The sequence below is a fragment of the Rhea pennata genome, chromosome 5, assembly GCF_028389875.1.
Source record: "Rhea pennata isolate bPtePen1 chromosome 5, bPtePen1.pri, whole genome shotgun sequence".
Taxonomy (NCBI): Eukaryota; Metazoa; Chordata; class Aves; order Rheiformes; family Rheidae; genus Rhea; species Rhea pennata.
Window position 1 is genome coordinate 5,380,234 of NC_084667.1, and position 21,590 is coordinate 5,401,823.

General features: G+C 35.3%; 1 protein-coding gene across 3 annotated transcripts in view; it reads left to right on the top strand.

Moving 5' to 3' along the window:
* HECTD1 (HECT domain E3 ubiquitin protein ligase 1) overlaps positions 1-21,590 on the top strand; it is a 62,125-nt gene that overhangs the window by 21,187 nt on the left and 19,348 nt on the right. For 2 of the 3 annotated variants that reach the window (XM_062575928.1, XM_062575931.1), the window contains exons 7-25: positions 134-210; positions 298-396; positions 1,216-1,330; positions 1,909-2,083; positions 4,433-4,571; positions 4,782-4,952; positions 5,757-5,979; positions 9,217-9,480; positions 9,588-9,664; positions 11,526-11,660; positions 11,889-12,035; positions 12,325-12,419; positions 13,103-13,208; positions 14,058-14,192; positions 14,277-14,416; positions 14,913-15,236; positions 15,620-15,786; positions 15,972-16,148; positions 18,926-19,762. In XM_062575928.1, coding sequence (XP_062431912.1) covers positions 134-210; positions 298-396; positions 1,216-1,330; positions 1,909-2,083; positions 4,433-4,571; positions 4,782-4,952; positions 5,757-5,979; positions 9,217-9,480; positions 9,588-9,664; positions 11,526-11,660; positions 11,889-12,035; positions 12,325-12,419; positions 13,103-13,208; positions 14,058-14,192; positions 14,277-14,416; positions 14,913-15,236; positions 15,620-15,786; positions 15,972-16,148; positions 18,926-19,762 — 3,603 coding nt within the window. The remainder of the gene's footprint in view (positions 1-133; positions 211-297; positions 397-1,215; positions 1,331-1,908; positions 2,084-4,432; positions 4,572-4,781; positions 4,953-5,756; positions 5,980-9,216; positions 9,481-9,587; positions 9,665-11,525; positions 11,661-11,888; positions 12,036-12,324; positions 12,420-13,102; positions 13,209-14,057; positions 14,193-14,276; positions 14,417-14,912; positions 15,237-15,619; positions 15,787-15,971; positions 16,149-18,925; positions 19,763-21,590) is intronic. The other variant, XM_062575929.1, reaches the window with a different exon arrangement.

Sequence of the window (21,590 nt, forward strand, 5' to 3'; positions counted from 1 at the left end):
CTTTCATACCATAGGATTGTGGAAGATGTTTAAAAAAACTTTTTTAAGACCTGGCATTTATTTAAGGAACACTGCTGATGCTTAATGTATAGTGCTGTGAGCTTTAATTATTTAATCTAATTGTATCTTTCAGCTTTTGAAGTAAATTTTATGGATGATGTAGGACAAACTCTTTTAAACTGGGCCTCAGCTTTTGGAACTCAGGAAATGGTAAATTGGTTTTACAGAATCTTAAAAACTTAGGTTATTTGTGGTAAAGAAAGAGATGAAGCAAGTTGTTTACTTCTTGTTTAACAGGTAGAATTTCTCTGTGAAAGAGGTGCTGATGTTAACAGAGGTCAGAGGTCATCCTCATTACATTATGCAGCATGTTTTGGAAGACCTCAAGTAGCAAAGGTATGATGCAAACTTCTGTAATGTGCTAGAAAGACTTGTGTGGTAACTTTTTGCCTTATTCTACAGACAAGGTTTTTGACGCAGCATGTTTTACATTTGTATATTTTCAAATATTTACACATTTATTCTTTAGAAGGTTTATCAAAAAGTCAATTTTTGGTTATGATAGGTTAATGATATCAATAAAAATAGTTTTATATTCATAGAATCATAGAATCAGTAAGGTTGGAAGGGACCTGTGCAGATCATCTAGTCCAACCTCCGTGCTCAGCAGGGTCACCTAGGGCATGTTAGACAGGGTTGCATCCAGGCTGCCCTTGAAGATCTCCAGAGAGGGAGACTCCACAACCTCTCGGGGCAACCTGGTCCAGGGCTCCGTCACTCTCACAGGGAAGAAATTCCCCCTCACGGTCAGGCGGAACTTCCTGTGCTTCAATTTCTGCCCGTTGCCTCTTGTCCTGTCACACGGGACAACTGAAAAGAGTTTGTCCCTGTCCCCTCGACACCCTCCCTTCAGGTACTTGTCCACATTGATAAGATCCCTCCTCAGTCTTCTCTTCCCCAGGCTGCAGAGGCCCAGCTCTCGCAGCCGTTCCTCATAGGGCAGGTGCTCCAGCCCTCTGATCATCTTTGTAGCCCTATGCTGGGCTCTCTCCAGTAGCTCCATGTCTCTCTCAATATTCTATAGGTGTAAAAACATAATGTTCTAACTTTGCAAACAAGTATGAGAAGACTTAAGGAGAGCTATATGGAAAAACAGGTTTATTTCTTTGGAAGTAAGGAATCTTTTTTTCTTAAAAGAAATTTTCTTTTTCTCAGACTCTCTTGCGACATGGTGCAAACCCTGATTTGAGAGATGAAGATGGGAAAACTCCATTAGACAAAGCTCGTGAAAGGGGGCATAGTGAAGTAGTAGCTATTCTTCAGTCTCCAGGTGAGTACAGTTCTTAATTCATACTCTTTGCTAGTAGAATCACTTCTAACTCGATAATTTTTAGAATTTTACTCTATTATGATTCATGAAAAAAATGTAGTAATGTGTAGCCACCCTTCCTTACCCTGAAAGTACCTATCAAAGCTTTCATGTTTTGTAAGATATTAAGGGATGGGAAATTCCAGAGGGTAGACACAATGACAGTGCTAGTGGTCCTGCTACTGAGTTGCAGAATGGCACTTGTCTGAGGTTTTCCTGTGGATTCAGAGGATATTAACCTTAGTAGCTTCTCTGGCATCCTTTTTTTAAAATGTGGGAACTGCACTTACCAATTCATGAGGCTTTTGTAGCAGAGGAGCCAGAGGTGGCCATACCTTCATGTTATTTTTTAAGGACTTCTAGCTTTTCATGCAAGTGATCTTCAGTGCCGGTTATCAAGCAAAGTATTTTCTGTGTAAATTTTATATTTCAGGAATACTTATTTCTATTCAAGTTCATAGATACTAGTAATGAGAGCTTTTTACTTTTATTGAAAGATTTATTTGTTGTTGAATGTTTAAGGAAAAAATGTTTTGTAGGGGATTGGATGTGTCCTGTTAACAAAGGGGATGAAAAGAAAAAGAAAGATGCAAACAAGGATGAAGAAGAATGTAATGAACCCAAAGGAGATCCAGAAATGGCACCAATATACTTGAAAAGACTATTGCCTGTGTTTGCACAAACATTTCAACAAACTATGCTGCCTTCAATAAGGTAATAGACAATTGCCCCTATATATTTTGAATTTCTTCAGACACTATATTAAAAATGCCAAGGTGGATTTTCTTTCCATAAAAATTATCATATATGAAAATCAAAGAAGTGTATTTTAAAATACCAAAATCTCTTTAAGAGGAAGTTTCAGAACAAATCTCTATTCACTCTTACCACTTAAATGTATTTCTCTTTGAATAGAAAGGGTGCTTTGAAAAGCATTGCAAGTGAATATAAGTCTGTTTTTCACTTAGTATTTTAAATAGCATTTTTTTCTTTCTTAGGAAATGATGTCTTGAAAGAAACATGGCTAGCTATGATATGGCTGCAGGATCTTGTAGTAATCTTAGATTTGAAAAGTCTAGAGATCTGACAAACTCTGGAAGTGTAGGAAAGAAGTACCTGGGAGAGAGATGGAGCCTGTATGAATCAGAAGTGAATTGGCATCACTAAGACAGTGGATAAGGGCAGAATGTAGAATAGGCTTGCACAGAAAAGATTTGAAGAGTGAAAACCATATTAGACTGTCATAATATTATAGAATCAAAAAGATTAGTAGGTGAATAACTTCTGGAATTAAGTGGGAGTGAGATGCCTGCTCTGACTGTACCTTGAACTTACGGATATTATGTATTTGGTCATAACTGTTTGCAGTCACAATAATGGAAGTACTGATTTGTGAGGGAAAAAAAATGAAGTGTTATCTAGATGCATACATTGAAAAAATTCAGAAAGACTGGGGAAAAAAGTATTTTAGAAGGTTTTAGAAGACTTCAAAAAGCTTAAATTGAAGTAGTGAGTGGCAGTCAATGAGACAAACTGAAGCTGGAACTGAGCTTGAAATTAAGATATCTGAAAGACTTCAGCGTTTGTTTATTTTGGACACATTGATTGTAGTGTTAAACAACATGAAAGTTTTAAAAGCATTTTTAGACGTAATTTTGACTAGAGTAAGAAGCAAATGGAATATGGAGTATGGAAGGAAAACAAAAAATACAGAAAAAGCTTACACAGTTTTTGTTATTGTTAGTTGTAATGGAAGAAGAGATGAAAGGGACAATAAAAATCAAAAGCCCTTATAAAAAAATGCAGTAGTAAATAATTCAGAATGCATTAACTAAAAAACTGAACATGATATTGTGGCATACGAGGTAAATGGAGTCCTAAGATGTGGAACTGGAGATAACATTATATGTAGTATAGGTTACGGGGATGCACTAATACCAGATTTGGTCAATATGTTTTTAAATAGTGTTGGGGGGTGGGGGTGGGGGTGGAGGGAATGGATAGAATGCACAAAGAGCCAGAATATTAATCAATTGGAGCAGATACTTCTTACCAAGAGAATTAAGAAAATTTAATCTAATTTAATGTTTTAAAACAGGAAGGAAAAAAAAAGACTGTTGACATAATGGTTGTGGTAAATTGTGTATGACCATAACCTTTCAGCCTTTTACTCCACAGATGTTATATTTGCTTAATCTCTTACTAGTGTTCCCAGTGTGAAAGTGCCTTTAGCAGTGCAAATTCAAGATTAAAAAGTGCTCTTCAGCAGAGAGAGCCTCCTATGATAATAGGAAGCTGAAGCTTGGCCATTTATGAAACTGTGCATGACTAACTGCGAACTACCAAAAGTAGTCGTTTCTCCATATTTTCAAGTTTTCTTTCTGAATCAGACTAAATCATGTTTTAAATTGTCACCCAAATAAAAATTCTGTTTAACCATACTCAAGTAATTGGCTTCTAGACAAATACTAGTTTTTGCTATGATATGGCTGCAGGATCTTGTAGTAATCTTAGATTTGAAAAGTCTAGAGATCTGACAAACTCTGGAAGTGTAGGAAAGAAGTACCTGGGAGAGAGATGGAGCCTGTATGAATCAGAAGTGAATTGGCATCACTAAGACAGTGGATAAGGGCAGAATGTAGAATAGGCTTGCACAGAAAAGATTTGAAGAGTGAAAACCATATTAGACTGTCATAATATTATAGAATCAAAAAGATTAGTAGGTGAATAACTTCTGGAATTAATCTGGGACTCCTCTCTGATAATAACCAGGACTAGAACTCCTCTCAAATTATGTTTTTGTACACATAGAATCATAGAATTGGTGGGATTGGAAGGGACCTCTGGAGATCATCTAGTCCAGCCCTCAAACAAGTGGCCCATATGGGGATCAAACCCATGACCCTGACATTATTAGCACCACGCTCTAACCAACTGAGCTAAACCTAACCCCCAAATGCATAAATGGTGTGCAAAAGCAGTTTTAGTGTGAACTATTTTGTTGCTTTGATTGCTGCATGCTTTGTTTTTGTAAGAATCTTCTTTCTGTAACTTCTTTTTAAGGAAAGCGAGTCTTGCCCTTATTAGAAAAATGATACATTTTTGTTCTGAAGCACTGCTAAAAGAGGTTTGTGATTCTGATGCTGGCCACAATCTACCCACAATACTCGTTGAGATTACAGCTACAGTTCTTGATCAAGAGGTAGGAAAGTGGAAAATTTTATTCTCCTAGAAAACCAGTGCAAAAGGCGGGGGGGGGGGGGGTGGTTATGCTCATTGATTCCACACTTACTAATAACCAACAATGAAGTGTTGATTACATCTGTCTTTGGTAAGGTATGAAGTTGTCAAGGTGATTTCAAGTAAACATATCTCTGCTTTATTATTTATTTTCCATACCAATTTATTACAGGATGATGATGATGGCCATTTGCTAGCCTTGCAAATCATAAGGGATTTGGTGGATAAAGGTGGTGATCTTTTTCTAGACCAACTGGCTAGACTTGGTGTGATTAGTAAAGTGTCAACTTTAGCGGGACCATCTTCTGATGATGAGAATGAAGAGGAGTCTAAACCTGAGAAAGTAAGTACAGAATTAATAGTTCTTTTTTCCTGTAAAATAGTGTCTTTTAATGCAATTTTCAGTATTATGAAAGTGTATTACAGGTAGATAGTAAGCTAGATAAGCATACAATAAGAATTATTTTAATTGTCTCTTGTTAAATTGTCTTTTTTTGTTTCTAAGTTTTATAACTTCACTTCCTGTTAGCACATTATCTGTTGATTTTTGCCATTTATAAGTATTTTTCTGTGGTCAACTGGATTATGATGTTTGCCTAGTGTTTCAGAAATGACTGCTAAACAAAATGAATCTCTTCAGTGGAACGCATCTCCTTCAGTGTGCATGTATCAGATGAGTGCAGGTGTTATTAAACCTTGCTAGAGAATATATTAGGAAATACTTCTAGTTTTGTATTTTTACATGGTGAAAAGTTTTGAAATGCATATTAAAGTTGTTTACTAACTTCTGACAGCCATATTACTCACCACTCAGATACTTCTAGCTATTCAGTTAAGTAAAACAAATGGTGAGGATGTTGAAATAATTTTTAACACTGAAGTTTCTGCTTCCTTAGTGTTCTTATAAGATCACTTTTGAACAGTTGGATGTGTCAGTTGGTAGACTGTTACTGTAGAGTAGTTAAATCTGTATCTGAAAGAGAATATTTTCTTTAAAGTATCTATTCTGTCCATGAATGCTTTTCAAGATACGTTTTACAGACAGAAAAGTTTGGTTCCTGTACTTCCAATTTGAGTAAATTTTTCTCCCCCAAACCTTTTTGCAATTTCTGCATTCTGTGTTTTTCTTAACACAACTTTGTTGCAGGAGGATGAACCACAGGAGGATGCTAAAGAACTGCAACAGGGTAAACCATATCACTGGAGAGACTGGTCAATAATTAGGGGAAGGGACTGCCTGTATATCTGGAGTGATGCTGCAGCCCTGGAGCTATCTAATGGTAGTAATGGATGGTTCAGATTCATCTTGGATGGGAAATTGGCCACGATGTATTCCAGTGGCAGCCCTGAAGGAGGATCCGATAGTTCAGGTAGTTTCTTCTCAGTTTAAGTTCAAGTTAAGTTTTGAGACTGTTTCATCGGTTTATATAATTTGATTGGAGCTATTTTGTTTTGCAGGAATTGGCTTTCTAAATAGTAAAGGATGTAAACAGGTGGAAGGTGGTCAGTTAATTGTGATGCTTTTCATCAGATAGCATGTGACCATAACTTGACTTCCTTGGTGAATTAAGTGTTAAATAAACTCCTTGCCAGTGAAAGTCTATTAACTTTGTTTTGTTTGATTCTTCATGCATACTTAATTTTTTCACCCCAGTCATTAAAAGCACTTTCTAGTGGCTGTCTCAGGAAAAGCAGGTTGAAATGGCAATTTGTTGTTTGCTTCTAGCTAGCAGAATGAAATTGCGTGCATGTGAAGACAAAGTAATGGAACGTTTCTCATGAAGATTGGGAAACAAGTTACAGTGTCTTAATTGTTTGTTGGAGAAAGGATTAAAGAACAGACCTTATGCACTAGTGAATTTTTTTGTTTGTTTTTTAATTCTATAGCGAATACACAGCTTGTTCTGAATGCGGAAGCAACCCTCCTTTATTGTTTTTTTGAAGCAATTTATGCATTTATGAAACATGTAAAACGTTTTGCAGTATTACTATGCTTTCAACAAGCCATTGAATGAAATAACAGAACATATTATAATTCAGGATGGAAATGAGGTTCCTAGTGACTTTACCCATCAATTTGGGGGCTTTAAGATGAAATGTGATATAGTGTGTTTCTGGATCATAACACAGATGGAACCACTTTTAGGTGTATTTTCTTTTTCCTGTCAGAAAATGTATTCTTGTACATAAGGTGTTGAAAGAAGCACCTTTCTAAACAAAGCTAATATCTTCAAGGGCAAACAAGTTCTGTGTTGAGATGCTTGTTTGTTGTAATATAATTTTAAGAAAATCTGAGCTTCTGAAACTTTCATAGCCCCTGGATACCAGTTCATGCTTGCTTCTGAATTAGGAGGAGGGGAGGGAGGAGTTTAGCACATCTTATATAGGATGGGTTGCATGGAGATTGTTCGGATGAATTTGGAGTGAAGAGAACTTTTTTTTTTTTTAAAGTCTGACTTAATTTAAGATATGTCTTCAGATTTATTCAATCTTTAAAAAGATTGATCTGAAGTGTTTGAGTAAGATACCTGGGGTGAATATTATGCAAGGGACAGAACTAAACAAGGATTAAATGAGGCTGCTTAATATTTTTCTTTAAACCATCATCTACTTAGAGTGCTGATATTGCAGTATGGTTTGCAGCTGAACCATTAGTAAACTCTTAAGGGTGTGGCAGCAGCCTGGCTTTCATTTAAGAGCTGTAGAACTAGTATTTACTGAAATTCTACATGCTATAGTAGAGAACAGATTCAGAGTATTATCTGTTGTTTAAGTCCTGAACTATAATATATGTTCTGCTGTTCTAAATCATTGCTAATTAAGCTCCTGGTATACATCTTAGTATTTTATTGACTGGCAAGAACGTAGAGGGTTGTAGCTGTTGAATTTGTTAGTGTGAATCACAGAATAAAAATGGTTGGGGGAGCCATATGTGTGTGTGTGTGTATATGTATATATATGTATGTATGTATTTTGAACATTTTTTTAGAAGGTCTGTCCTCACCCTTCTCCACACCAGCTTAATCCTTGTTTTGTTTGAATTTTTAGAAAAAAAAGTAAAAATTCAATGCAAAAATTGGAAATTAATGGTAATTTTGAAGCTTTAAACAATTCTCAAAATTTCAGTCTAAGGGGCCTGAAATTATTCTGAACTATATGTAATCATTGGACTCTCAGAATGACATATTTCATAGTAAATATGTGAAAGTATAACTGTAGAAATTCAAAAAGGCATAATTAACCAAAGTCTAATTTTGCATGTATAAAGTCTTAAAATTCTTTTTATAAGCCTCCTACCTGGATGTTAAGAATTGTAAGCAATAAAGGAAAGAATTTTATGCCTAAAAGGGTATACAGAGAAGATTTGGTTTTGTATTGTACAACATGAAAAATGGCAAAATTTAAAAATAGAGCATAAGTCATTGCAGCAAAAGGAAAACAGCAATATTATGTGCACATGCACTACAAAAGAAGATGTATTAGATCACGGTGCTGAAAAATGAGGATCTGGGTTAACTTTGAAGCAGAGAGATTCTTTACAGTAATGAGTTATTGCATTTTTTTATGGAAATTTCTACTCTTATCAATTTTAGGCATTATATAAACATTTGAAATGTTTATGCAGTCTTCTAATTATTACAGTGTTAAAATTAAAAAAAAATAGTTATTTCAAGTAATTTCAAACTGGATTACATCCATATCCAAGAAATGGAACATGATCCTTTTGTTATCTATTAAACGGTATCTTTGTATAAATTTTGCTTTTGTCAGTCCTCATATGATGACATTAGATTTATTTCACGTTTCTGTCTGAGGTACAGAGGGCCTGAAAATAGTAACTGAAAAAGGAATAGGAGCATCTGCATTATATAATAACCTGTTCAGTTAGCATAGCGTAACTGAGTTAAGCTACAAAATTGTGCCTTTCATGTGGAAGGTTGATCTTCCCTAACCAACTTTTTTTTTTCCTAATTAATTCTCTTAAGTGAATGAAGAAAGAAGATGAGTGAAAGTTTTAACACAGCTTATAAAAATATTTTTAGTGCCTTTATGATGGTCTGAGCAAATGGCCATCATCTCAGCTGAAACTTGCTTTTACTACATGTTGATCATCAGACTCTAAAGTTCTGTGATTTTTTTTCTCTCCTTTTATATGGCTTTGATATCTTTTTCTCCACTTCTTTTAAATTTTTAAGCTGTAATTGCTGTTTTCCTGCTGGAGTGTTCATGGAACACTAAATCACACTTAAGGGAATAGTTCACGGCAATGATGAGATGAATTATTTTGCAAGACTAAAAGTATACTGTAGATCTGTTTCTTTTTTCTTCCTTTTAAATGTAAAGCTAGATTAATACATCTGCCAACAGCACTGCTCAGAAAGAGTTGCAGTGTCCATTTCAATGTATTTGTGGAATAAATCACTGTTGGAGTGCATAACCAGTGGGAAGAAGTTTAGAGTATTTTAAGACTTTTAATTTCAAACTTAATTTTGCATTGAATGTACTCAGTCATTTTGCTCCTTGGTGGTGGTGGGAGGGGGAAGATTGAGATAAGATAATTGAAATCAGTTGTTAGAAGAAAAAAAAATGGTTCCTTTTTTAAATAGAAAGCAGGAGTGAATTCCTTGAGAAGTTGCAAAGAGCTCGAAGTCAAGTGAAGCCATCTACCACAAGTCAGCCAATTTTATCAGCACCAGGACCAACTAAACTTACCGTGGGAAACTGGTCCCTCACCTGTTTAAAGGAAGGAGAGATTGCTATTCACAATTCAGATGGTCAGCAAGCTACAATACTGAAAGAAGATCTGCCAGGCTTTGTTTTTGAATCTAATAGAGGAACAAAACATTCATTTACAGCTGAAACCTCTTTGGGTAAGTGTGTATATATGTATAATGTGCAAATAGGAGCAAGTGTACGTGAGGTAGTATGGGGGAGTATTCTTTTAGATATGTGGGAAAATGACTCTCATACTTTACAGGGTCAGAATTTGTGACTGGATGGACTGGCAAAAGAGGAAGGAAGCTCAAATCTAAACTAGAGAAAACCAAGCAAAAGGTTGGTGAGCATCCGTGGATTTTATACTTAGTAATTCAATTTGTTCTATTTAACATGTTTACAGAGATTTAACTTCCTATTAAAGATGAAAATCTCTGATATCAACTATGTACAATTTCATATTAAGTTCTAAAGGAGGAAATATCACTCAGTACTTTGCAACTTCTTTTATACAGCAGTTTTAGCAAATTCCATGCTCTTCTGGAGGAAAACCAATCTTTTAGAAACAATGACACAAAAAATTACAGTATTATTCATATATGGGCCAGGAAAACTGGATTTTTTCTATTCTTATGCAAAAAGAGAAGGCATTATGATCAATATACTTGTCTCCTGTGAATACTTATTTTAAAAATTCTTGGAGTATATACTTCATAATTTGTTCGTAACTTGTTCCTATTCTCATTTTGAATTGATGGAAGTTTTGTAGTTGATTCAGAGTTGAGATCGAGATACTCAGTTGTTGATCTTCCCTAACCAACTTTTTTTTTTCCCTTTTAAAATCATTTCTGTTTCAGCCAAGAACTGTGAATTAACAATCACCAGAACATTCAAAGCTTTTTATTAGAGATGTCATAAACAGGACACTAATCATCTGTAAAAAATGTATCTGCATTGTAGTCTTATGTTCTAAATATTAAACTTGCTTCTCTAAGGATAGCTAAAGTAAAATATTTTATTAATGTCACTGTAAATGTAGCCTGCAGGCCTTAAGAGAAATCCTTTTGAGCATCTGAAGTGACATACACTAGATAAGTCTTATCTTTTTATCTTTTTATCTTTTGTTTTGCTTACCTCCTCAAACAGCAGCTAAAATAACTTTGCCAATAAAATGATGTTGTTATTCCAGGCTGTCTGTGAGCAGTCATATCAGAGACATGTTACTTTATATTCCCTACATTTAGATGCTAGTTTTCAGCTGGATGTAGTGACAGACAAGGAGATGGAGGTGAACAGACGCTTCCAGTATTATAGAGGTTGTAGTAGAGCAAAATGTCTAAAATCCTTCATCTTTAAACTTCTGTTCAAACATTCTCTTCTGTCAGACTGAGAAAAGAAATAGGAGATAAGAAATCAAGGCTTAAACTTTTACAAAAACCTATAGTAGCAGTTCATTTTGTGGCCGGCTGATACCAAAAGTTCAAGCTAAGCTTCAGTCTTAACCTCTTTTACAGTTTCTACTACACAGCTAAAGTGTTCCATTCCGGAATGCAGAATGGGAAGGCAGTGCTCTTCCATAGCTGAGATTGTGCTATATTGCGCCCAAGTTTGAGAGGATCTTTTATTAGGGTACATGATGATAATACCAAGCAAAGATTCTTGGAAAAATTTCTTAAAAGCAAAATGTTTACTGAGAACTTGTTTTGTAAAATCTGTGTCCTGTGTGCAGCATGCTTCATGGAAAATAATTCTTATTTTCATAAGCATAAGGTCCCATAATGACTTATGTGAACTGGTTTAAGAAATCTGAATAATCATTCAGAAACCATATAACAAAAATCTAATCTTATATCCGAAAAGATTTTCAGGTCTCTGATATAAATTTAAAAGATAGAGATTTACAGACTAAGAGTCTGTTCTGCTCCCTTTGTGCTGCCATTTTTTTTAATGGTAAGTTCAGGTTTTGCAAGTTTCAGCAGAATTTTCTGTGTGTTTCTGTTTTCTCCTGTACTTTTACACTTTTACAACCTTTGAATTTCATGATTTTTGTGTTTTATGATAGATTCCTGTTTTTCCCTATTTGTTTTTGTGTCATGGACTTTAAAAAAAATATGAAGTTTTTAGAATCATGAAGAATACCTGGAGAGTAGTCTTTATGTACCAGGTATGATATGACTTCTCATGACAAATACATTTGTAGGTACGCACTATGGCAAGAGATTTATATGATGATCATTTTAAAGCTGTTGAAAGTATGCCTCGAGGAGTAGTTGTAACACTGAGGAACATAGCAACACAGTTAGAATCCTCATGGGAGCTTCATACAAACAGACAGGTAAGTGTATTTCCCTTAATTTGTAATGTAAGTGAAAATAATACCATTCAGACTAGTCCATATCATGGTGTAAAGGAAAGTTGTAACATGTCTATCCATGAAATATGTTTTTTTTTTTTGATATATGTAGTTATGCGTTATGTACTTGATCAGGACATTATTTTTGAAATGAAGCAACTGGAAAAATTGTTACTCTGTTTCACCATCGTTGTCTTTCTTGTCTTCCAGTGCATTGAGGGAGAAAATACTTGGAGAGATTTAATGAAGACTGCTTTGGAAAATTTAATTGTACTATTGAAGGATGAGAACACTATTTCTCCGTATGAAATGTGTAGTAGTGGCTTAGTTCAGTCATTGCTTACAGTTCTAAATAATGTGAGTTCACAGACCCCAAGCTTCTGAAAAAAAGCTTTTTTTCTGTTCTTTAAAAAGATGATGATACAGACTTCAAAAATATCTAAACAAATAAATGTGACTTTTTGCTGTCTTTATTAAAATCAGACAGGCTTGCACTAGTTAGTGGTCTTACCCATTGAATGTATGCTAGATTTTAAATATGGAATTTAATAAGCATAGGCAGACTACATTCCAGCTTAAAGAATGAACATATAAGTTGTTTTATATTTAAAAAAAAAAAAAACTTCCTTCTTTTTTTTTTTCTTAGAATGTCGATTTAGATGTGAAGCAAGATTGTAGTCAACTAGTAGAGAGAATAAACGTGTTCAAAACAGCATTCAGTGAAAATGAAGATGATGAAAGGTAAAACAAAACAAAAAATCGAAAACAAACCACCAGGAAAAAAAAACAACAAAAATTGTATTTATGAAGCAGTGAAGCACTTTCAGAACAATTTAAAGATAAAGAAACAGTTCCTCCCATTTTAGTTTTGGTCTTTCTCTAACGAAATAGAAAATTGGCTTTAAAAAGCATCTGTTACTGAATTAGCAATTAAAAATTTTATAGAATTACTTTGATCTGTAGTAGGCAACTAGTTGTGAGTATGCCTGTGGACAGAGATAAAGGTGATTGTGTATCACTTACTACATGCAGATTAGTATTTATCTTACTGTGTTACAAGCACGTGACTAAAAATTGGAAGTAGACAACTCAAAGTAGAAATAGCAGTTGAGGTATTTGCTAGAACCTTTTTTCTATGGTGAACGAACCAAGTTATCTGGATTAATATCATTCCTTTAGGGAAAAAAATGCTGTAAATATATTGAGGAAAACTGAGGTGAACCAAATGCCAGGAAGTATTAATAATCTGAGTATGAACTTGAAGAAACATTTGAAATTTGTTCTAGACATTGAGTTAACTCAGTCTCAATAAAAAAAAAAAAAAGCCCTCAAAAACAATAAACCGCAGCAGTACTACAGTCTGAGATGGTGTAGAGTCTTTTTTCCCTTCTGTGTGGTAACATAATAACTGTTCACTTTCACAGTCGTCCAGCAGTTGCGTTAATTCGGAAACTGATAGCAGTGTTAGAATCTATTGAGCGTCTACCTCTTCACTTGTATGATACACCAGGCTCCACATATAATCTTCAGGTAAATACAAAGTGATGATAATACATGATACTGAATATTTACACATCTGAATGTTTTGTATGAATTTCAGGGGAAAATGACATAGGCTAAACCCGTATGAGATGTATTCCTGAAAGCTGGATAGAACTGAAGGAAAACGCTGCCTAGGTCTTTTGTTCTTTGTTCTCCCCAACACTTAACCTAAACATTCAGTTGTTCCTGTACTGTCCTTCCCTTTTGTACTATAAAGGGAAAATACTAGTTGAAGAGATGTGTTTGTTTTCAAGTATTCTCCTTTCTATACAGAGATATGCTCACTGTATAAGTATCCTCACTAGAATGTGACTGCGTCCGAAGCAATCATTTTATTGAAGATCATTATGAGACACACTTTTTTGTGATGACTTGGGATGGGCTGTGATGGCTGAAAGCATCATCTCTAGGGCCTGTGTGTGTATTTGTAACTGTCACATTTGTAATACATGATAGTTGTAGGATTAGCAGCTTCTCATAATAGAAAGATGCAGTTTAGCTAAAAATCTTATTTAATTATTTTGTTCTGCTTGTGTGAAGTATAAGTTTTTTTCACATTCGAAAGCACACCTCGGGTTTATGTAATATGACATTGAAGTGCAAATATTTCTGCTCTGCTATTCATTATCAGAAAATAGTTGCAGGAAGTAACAAAAACAGTTACTGCTATTCAGTATTTTTTAAAAGTATTTTCGTGTTTTATATTATTTCAGTTATTAATCTGCAAGGCTTAAAAGCCATGAACAGACATCAAAAGTGCCGACAAATATTCACTTTATGTTGTTGATTTATACTTAAACAAAAAAAGCCTGTATTAATGTTTAGCTATTCTTTTAGATATTAACAAGACGTCTGCGATTTCGTTTGGAACGTGCTTCTGGGGAGACATCTTTAATAGATCGAACTGGTAGAATGCTAAAGATGGAGCCACTGGCAACTGTTGAATCTCTAGAACAGTATCTCCTGAAAATGGTGAGCAACACGCCAAACACACGATTCACACGGAATAGTTGCATTCTGCGTTTGTAACATTTCATTTGTTTTCTTTTCATTTAGGTAGCAAAGCAATGGTACGACTTTGATAGGGCTTCATTTGTTTTTGTACGAAAGCTGCGTGAAGGCCAAACATTTGTATTCAGGCATCAACATGATTTTGATGAAAATGGAATTATTTATTGGATTGGGACAAATGCAAAGTGAGTTTCTTCAAAGATCAAAATACTTTGAAGTCAAGTACAATAAACTGATCTGGGGAGGTGGAAAGAAAACTCATTATGAAATGAAGTCTATGCTGTGAGGTTTTTTTCCCAAGAATGCAACGTATATTTGATTTTACTGTTGACCCATAGAATTACATTTCTTTTTGCTCTACTTGAGTAATACAAAACTGTGAATCTCTGGATGCTTGATTAAGAAAATAATCAAGGATGGGATGGGATAGTTGCAGCTTTTTTTTCCTTTTTTTTTGTCTTTTTGGTTGAGATTTTTTTGAATTTTTAACCACTGTAATAAAGTGACGTTTTTAGATCATCTCTAAAGAAATTATCTAATTATGTTAAATGATCTAAATTATTCTGGTTTGTAATAAACTTGACTGTAATCTACAACTTAAGAGTAAATAGTCAAATGTTATCGATACCTGCTTTTTAATGTGAGTAATAATTGAACAGTATGTTTTTCTTTTTAATATAGAACTGCATATGAGTGGGTAAATCCAGCAGCCTATGGGTTAGTAGTGGTTACATCATCTGAAGGAAGAAATCTACCTTATGGCCGTTTAGAAGACATCCTAAGCCGTGACAGTTCGGCTCTCAATTGTCATACTAACGATGATAAGAATGCTTGGTTTGCCATAGATCTTGGTCTTTGGGTTATACCATCAGCTTACACGTTACGCCACGCTCGAGGTTATGGAAGATCTGCTCTCAGAAACTGGGTTTTCCAGGTATCTAAGGATGGCCAGAACTGGACTACTTTGTATACTCATGTTGATGACTGTAGTCTCAACGAACCAGGGTATGTTAGTTTATCTTACCAGCTTTTATAAAAATGAACTCAGTTAAAAAGATACTAGGATGTAGACTAATGTAATGTGTGCAACAGGTATAATACACAAGTGCATGAAGGAATGATAGGTGACCTAAATTATCAAGGATGAGCTGGAAAATAAGTGATCCATAAATGTTCTGTGTGCGTTACATGTGATGGAAAAAAACCACAAATGCCATTGTTAATTTGCATTTGGGTTGCTTTGGAGAAAATGGTAGCACCAGCACTCATCCAGACTTTGTCTTTTATTTCGTACATTTTTGGCAATTTTCTGACTTAATCCATACGTGATCAGTGTCAGCAACAAACTTCTTTCTATCTCTCTCTCCCTCACTATCTTTAATTCAAAGATCTACAGCAACATGGCCTTTAGATCCTCCAAAGGATGAAAAGCAAGGTTGGAGACACATTAGAATAAAACAGATGGGAAAGAATGCCAGTGGGCAAACACACTACCTTTCGCTGTCTGGATTTGAACTTTATGGCACTGTGAATGGAGTGTGTGAAGATCAGTTGGGTAAGAAGCAGAATGTGTACATCATAAGTGTTGTCTGAGAGTGCTAATGAACGTGCAATATGAAGCAGTGTGAGAAAACACTCAACTTTGCAATGAAACCTGCTTAAAAGCTTAACTTCAAAATTGTTCCCCGTTCAATATTGTTTTATTTTTCAGTCTTTTTATTTCGGTTTGTTTTCTTGTAGGAAAAGCCGCTAAAGAAGCGGAAGCTAATTTGCGAAGGCAGCGACGTCTAGTTCGTTCTCAGGTTTTGAAATACATGGTTCCAGGAGCCCGTGTGATCAGAGGAATTGATTGGAAATGGCGAGATCAGGATGGAAGCCCACAGGGCGAAGGCACTGTTACAGGAGAATTGCATAATGGTGAGCAAGAATTAGCTGAATTTGCTAATGGATGCAGCTTGATTATTTTGTGTTTTATTGCATTTTGAATTTGGATTTGGTAACAGTATTTTCTTTGTAGTGTTTTAAAGTGGCTGACAGAATTTTAAATATTTTGCCAAATACTTTCGTAACTATTGCAGTTTATTTGTGAAATTCTGTTTTAATGCATGAAAGGTAAACCTTGTTGGAAATGAAAATTATTTTTATAACTTTCCTTAATTAAAACACCAAATTGTTATTTAGACATTTGTAACAAAACACCCCAAAAAATTATGGGAAGTTGATTGATGCATACCATCTGATTAAGCTTTGTGCCTGCAAAACCTCAAATTACCTTTCTTCTTTTCTTCTAGCTTAGCATTTGCAACATTTTTCTTGACTTTTGTTTTGTCCTTTACCTTTTCTATCTTGCTAGCTTCATTGGGATCAGGTTATTATATTATTAATAAAAAGAACATAAAAAGTAAGAGCCAAGGATACAGGGTATTGAAGAGGCTTCAGAAGGAGGTGATAATTTTGTCAGCTGAACATGCTCCCTGCCACCACATTTCCTCACCTTTGTCTGGATAACTAAGACTCACTTTGTGTCTGAAGCATCTTCAATAATTTTTAGGTTCACTCTTAAACTAGATTTTTACATTTCTTCTTGTCCGAGTTGTTGGATCTCTAACATGGAGAAATGTCCAAAGGACAATGTCTTTAAAGCATTTTTAAACTTTCTTGAATCTTTTTCTTTTTGAAGTCATTCAGTATAGCTTGTAGGGAATTGCCCCATCATCGGTATATTTAGTCTTAGGAGACACAACAGTATCCATAGCCATATGCTTTCTTGTAGGACTTAAACTACAGTTAGTGAGTTAGTTAGTGTTGTACTAAATCAGTGTGTTCACTGATTCCTCTATTTCATTACGACTTCCTCATTTAAGAAGAGGTGAAATTGAGATTCCTGCATCAAATGATGATGAGAGACTGCAAAAAATTTATATTCTCAGATGCTTATTACTACCACAGTTGTTTTATGAACAAAACACTGTAAAACAGTGTCCTACTTCTTTGTGATTATTCACAAGTTTAGACAAATCTCAAGTTGCTTTGGGCCATAATGTAGAACATGATGCAACAACAAGACTCTAAGTACATAATATGTATTAAAAGACTGCATGCTTTAAAATGTTTGTACTTAATATTTTAGGAACAGGAGCTACCCAAAACAGGAACTGTAGTTTGATTTTGCTTTTTCAAAATACTCTGTCCAGATACTCATAAAGGGGAAAAAAATCATAGTCTTTAACTGTGGTATGAAACTTACCTTTTACTTTTTGTATTTGATTAAAAAAAGAAAAAAAAAGGCAAATGCAGTTAAGACAAAAATTCAGGTTTGTCTTACAACTTCACCATTTAGTGGCATGATGCTATTCAGGTCTAATACATGAAGATGGAACAAAATCATACAAGATTAATGTGATCTGAGCCTGCTTATTTGAGGATGAGATGCCTGCTTATCATATTTGAAAATTTTACCAATTTTTTTAAATGTTGCTCTTCTAGATTGGTATTTTTAAATAGAAAATTGCCTGTGATTTTCTGTTTTGATCTAAAACGTGATGACTTCTGGATAGTTACAAAGTAAAAAGCACCTTACTGAGCTAAAATCATTTTTTTTAATTTTAAATTAGCTCTCATCTCCTTTGTAAAAGAAAATATCTGTCTGGTACTGGACCTGGCATCTTGTTTGGATTTTGTCTGAGGTTATATAAGATGACTAAACTTAAGAGAGTTTTGTTTTTAAAGAAAATGTATATCAATTGAAGTAATGATACCAAGTTTTGTTATGATTAACATACAATAAAATACTAGAAGAAATTTTTTTTAGATTACTCTGAGGTTGTGATAGATATTCAGATGAGGAAAAAATAAATGACATTGCCCCTATTTCTCTCCTAGTTAGTTAAATTTCACGTGTTAACCTCACTGTAGCTTTACTACATTCAATGGTTACAAAATGCTGGTACTTCAATTCATCATTTAATAAAGGCATTGAAGAGTAGCGTCTCTTCCCAGTGCTGTTTTGATTCCAGTATGTTTCATAGGATCTTAGAACATTTTACTCTTTTTTGCAACCCTGAAGTTCTGCTTTAAGTAGTCCTTACTTGACCGCCGTAAGACTTTTCATGTGACTAAGAAACGCTTGAGTCTGTAAATTACTGAAAAGCTGAGTATCAGTAAACTCATTCTTTCATGTTATACTACAAAAATGAAAAATCCCAAACTAACCAATTTCATAAAATGCCTTCTGTAGTGTACGCATGATCATACATAAGCATCCAACAAAGAAAAACATTATATAATGTCTGTAAAGGAACTGTAGTTTCTTGACAGAGATTAATAAAGTTATGATGATACATGTTAACATACATTTCTGATACCAGAGAATCTAATGATCTTTAACATTTTGAGAAATGCTAGTATGCCAGGCTCCCTCCTGGAACACATGTGTTTTTTTGGCTGGGTTCTCATACCCTGAAGCTGATCATTCATGCACTTGCTCGTCACGTTAATTTTTAACTACATCTTAAAATGCCAATTTGTTTAGATTGACGACTCTTCCTTTTTAATTGGCATTAAGGACTATTTAGTAATTTTATTAATTCAGAGATGCAGCCATTATGAGAAGCTGATCCCACATTGTGGAGCTACTGTCTGACACGCTCCTGTCTGCTTTCTGCTGGATCTCACAAACTCCTGTCCCTTTCCAGGCTGGATTGATGTCACCTGGGATGCTGGTGGCTCTAACTCTTACCGTATGGGCGCAGAAGGAAAATTTGACCTCAAGCTTGCGCCAGGGTACGACCCTGATTCAGCGGCATCACCCAAACCTGTTTCATCCACTGTTTCAGGCACAACGCAGTCATGGAGCAGCTTGGTGAAAAACAACTGTCCAGACAAGACGACTGCTGCTGCAGGCTCCTCAAGTAGAAAAGGAAGCAGCAGTTCTGTGTGTAGCGTGGCCAGTAGCAGCGACATCAGCATGGGTTCGACCAAAATGGAGCGGAGATCAGAAAGTGTAATGGAGCAAAATATAGTTTCAGGCACTGACGTCCATGAACCAATTGTTGTTCTGTCTTCCGCTGATAGCGTGCCTCAGGCTGAAGTAGGGTCATCTTCCAGTGCGAGCACCAGCACCTTAACAGCGGACATGGGAAATGAAAACGCAGAAAGGAAATTAGGTCCTGATAATTCAATACGCACAGCTGGGGAGTCTAGTGCTATATCCATGGGAATTGTTAGCGTGAGCTCTCCTGATGTCAGTTCGGTTTCTGAACTGACTAATAAAGAAGCAGCTTCCCAACGACCCCTCAGCTCTTCAGCAAGTAACAGACTTTCAGTGAGTTCTCTGCTGGCTGCTGGGGCGCCGATGAGCTCCAGTGCAAGCGTTCCTAACTTATCGTCTCGGGAAACTTCGAGCCTGGAGTCCTTTGTACGAAGAGTAGCAAACATTGCACGTACCAATGCTACAAACAACATGAATTTAAGCCGAAGTAGCAGTGATAACAATACTAATACTTTGGGAAGGAATGTCATGAGTACTGCAAGTAAGTAAGCTACACTTATTTTTGCTTGAAGGTTTTGTTGTTTCTTTGGGTTTCTTTAGGCTTAAAGAAGTTTGGATTCTGTTGCCCTAATAGGGGAATAAATGTACAGCAGCCACTACCTTGTGTATACTTACAAAACTCCTGAGGAGTTCGTGGAGTTCGTTGTAACTGGAAAGTTTTATGTTGCCTTTTCTTTTTGTGATGCAAGGCTATTCTGTGGCCCTCACCAAACAGAAAAGAAACTGAGTTTGATGTCTATTGTATGCCTAGGAAGAGTGATAGTGTGACGAGTGATAGTATGGGCGGCTTTGACACACACACCTGGTCTGGCTTTTTTTGTTTGTGTGTTGTTTTTTTTTTTTTTTTTTTTTTTTTTTTTTTTTTTTTGTGTGTGTGTGTGTTATTTCTCTTTCCTCAGAGAACGAAGTTTCTGCACACTGAATTCTGTCCAAGCTTAGGAGCTAATGACACAGTAAAAAGTAAACTGCAGTGTGATGAAATTCTTAGTCAATTCATACAGTATGTTTAACTAAAGGTACTCTCATACTGTGTATGTTTTCTAAAGATGGTACAGTCATAAGGCTCAAATTCAGCAAACCATTTGGGCACGATAACTTTAAGGAAGTTTGTAGCTAACACTGATACAAATAGGTTTATGCACAGGGTTTAACTTTTGTATGTCTTCAAATTATACGTGAGAATTAATGTCCTAGCAGGTAAGTTGACCCGCTTGTTGCGAGTGAGTTCACTCTCCTGAGCTTTCAGAACCGTGAGTTAGCACTTCACCAAGCTTGGTGTGTGTTCTCTAGTGTCTGGGGATAGCATTTAAAGTGGAGAACTGCATTGCATGAGGTAGGCAGATTGGGAAAAATAAAATTATCCAGAGAGAAGCACTCAAGTTCTTATTAGATCTTTTTTTTTTTTTTTTTTTTTTTTTCCCTGGTGGGGGGGAATTCTTTCCTCTGTGTTCTTATGTTCATATTGTGACACCTTGCAGGATGGTAATGCTCACAGACTGGATTCAAAATGTTAGCAAGATAACCAAGGGGAGATTTCCATTAATTAGTCCTTTCAGGCAGATATTCAGTGGCAGTAATCCTGAAGTTATTGTGTTGGGGAGAAAAAGAGAGAAGCTTTGAAGAATATTATAAGATGGTTTAAAAGAATGTTTAACAGCTTTCATGCGTATTTGATATCATGCAGTGATAGAGTTGTAAATAGAATTTTTTATTTACCATGTTCTTAACACTAAAATATACTGACACTTTTAAAGTTACCGTTTTGTAGGAATTATTGTATTTGATAGATTTTTATACAAAAAGAAAACAAATGCAACTTGTGCCTCAAAAAGATTGGGGACACTCAATTTGAGATATTTTATCAAAGTTATCTTAGTGCATTATAAAAGACTTCTTTTTTAAAAAAGAGAAAAAATACTCCTGTACAGAAAAAATAGCTAAAATCGTGGTTAGTGATGAGTCTATTCAGATTTGCTCTATCGATTGCACTTAAAAACATCAGAATTTGAGGAGTTGAATCATGTCTAGACTAGTTAGTTTTTATTCATTCTTGAGAGCTGTGCAAATGGAATGCTAATGTTTAATGGCTTCTTATTGCACCAGCAAAGAGTTCACTATTATTAGTTAGTAGAAATGGATGGAAGATGTGTATACTGAACAACGTATTTTCAATCTTTTGGACTAAGAACTTCCAAATTCTTAAACAACTTGGGGGGGGGGGCGGGAGGGGAAGAACCCTTTGGGTCAGAAACTTTCCATGCTTTCTTATTCTCAGAGATGAGCATAGGGCTTACATAACACCCCTAAAT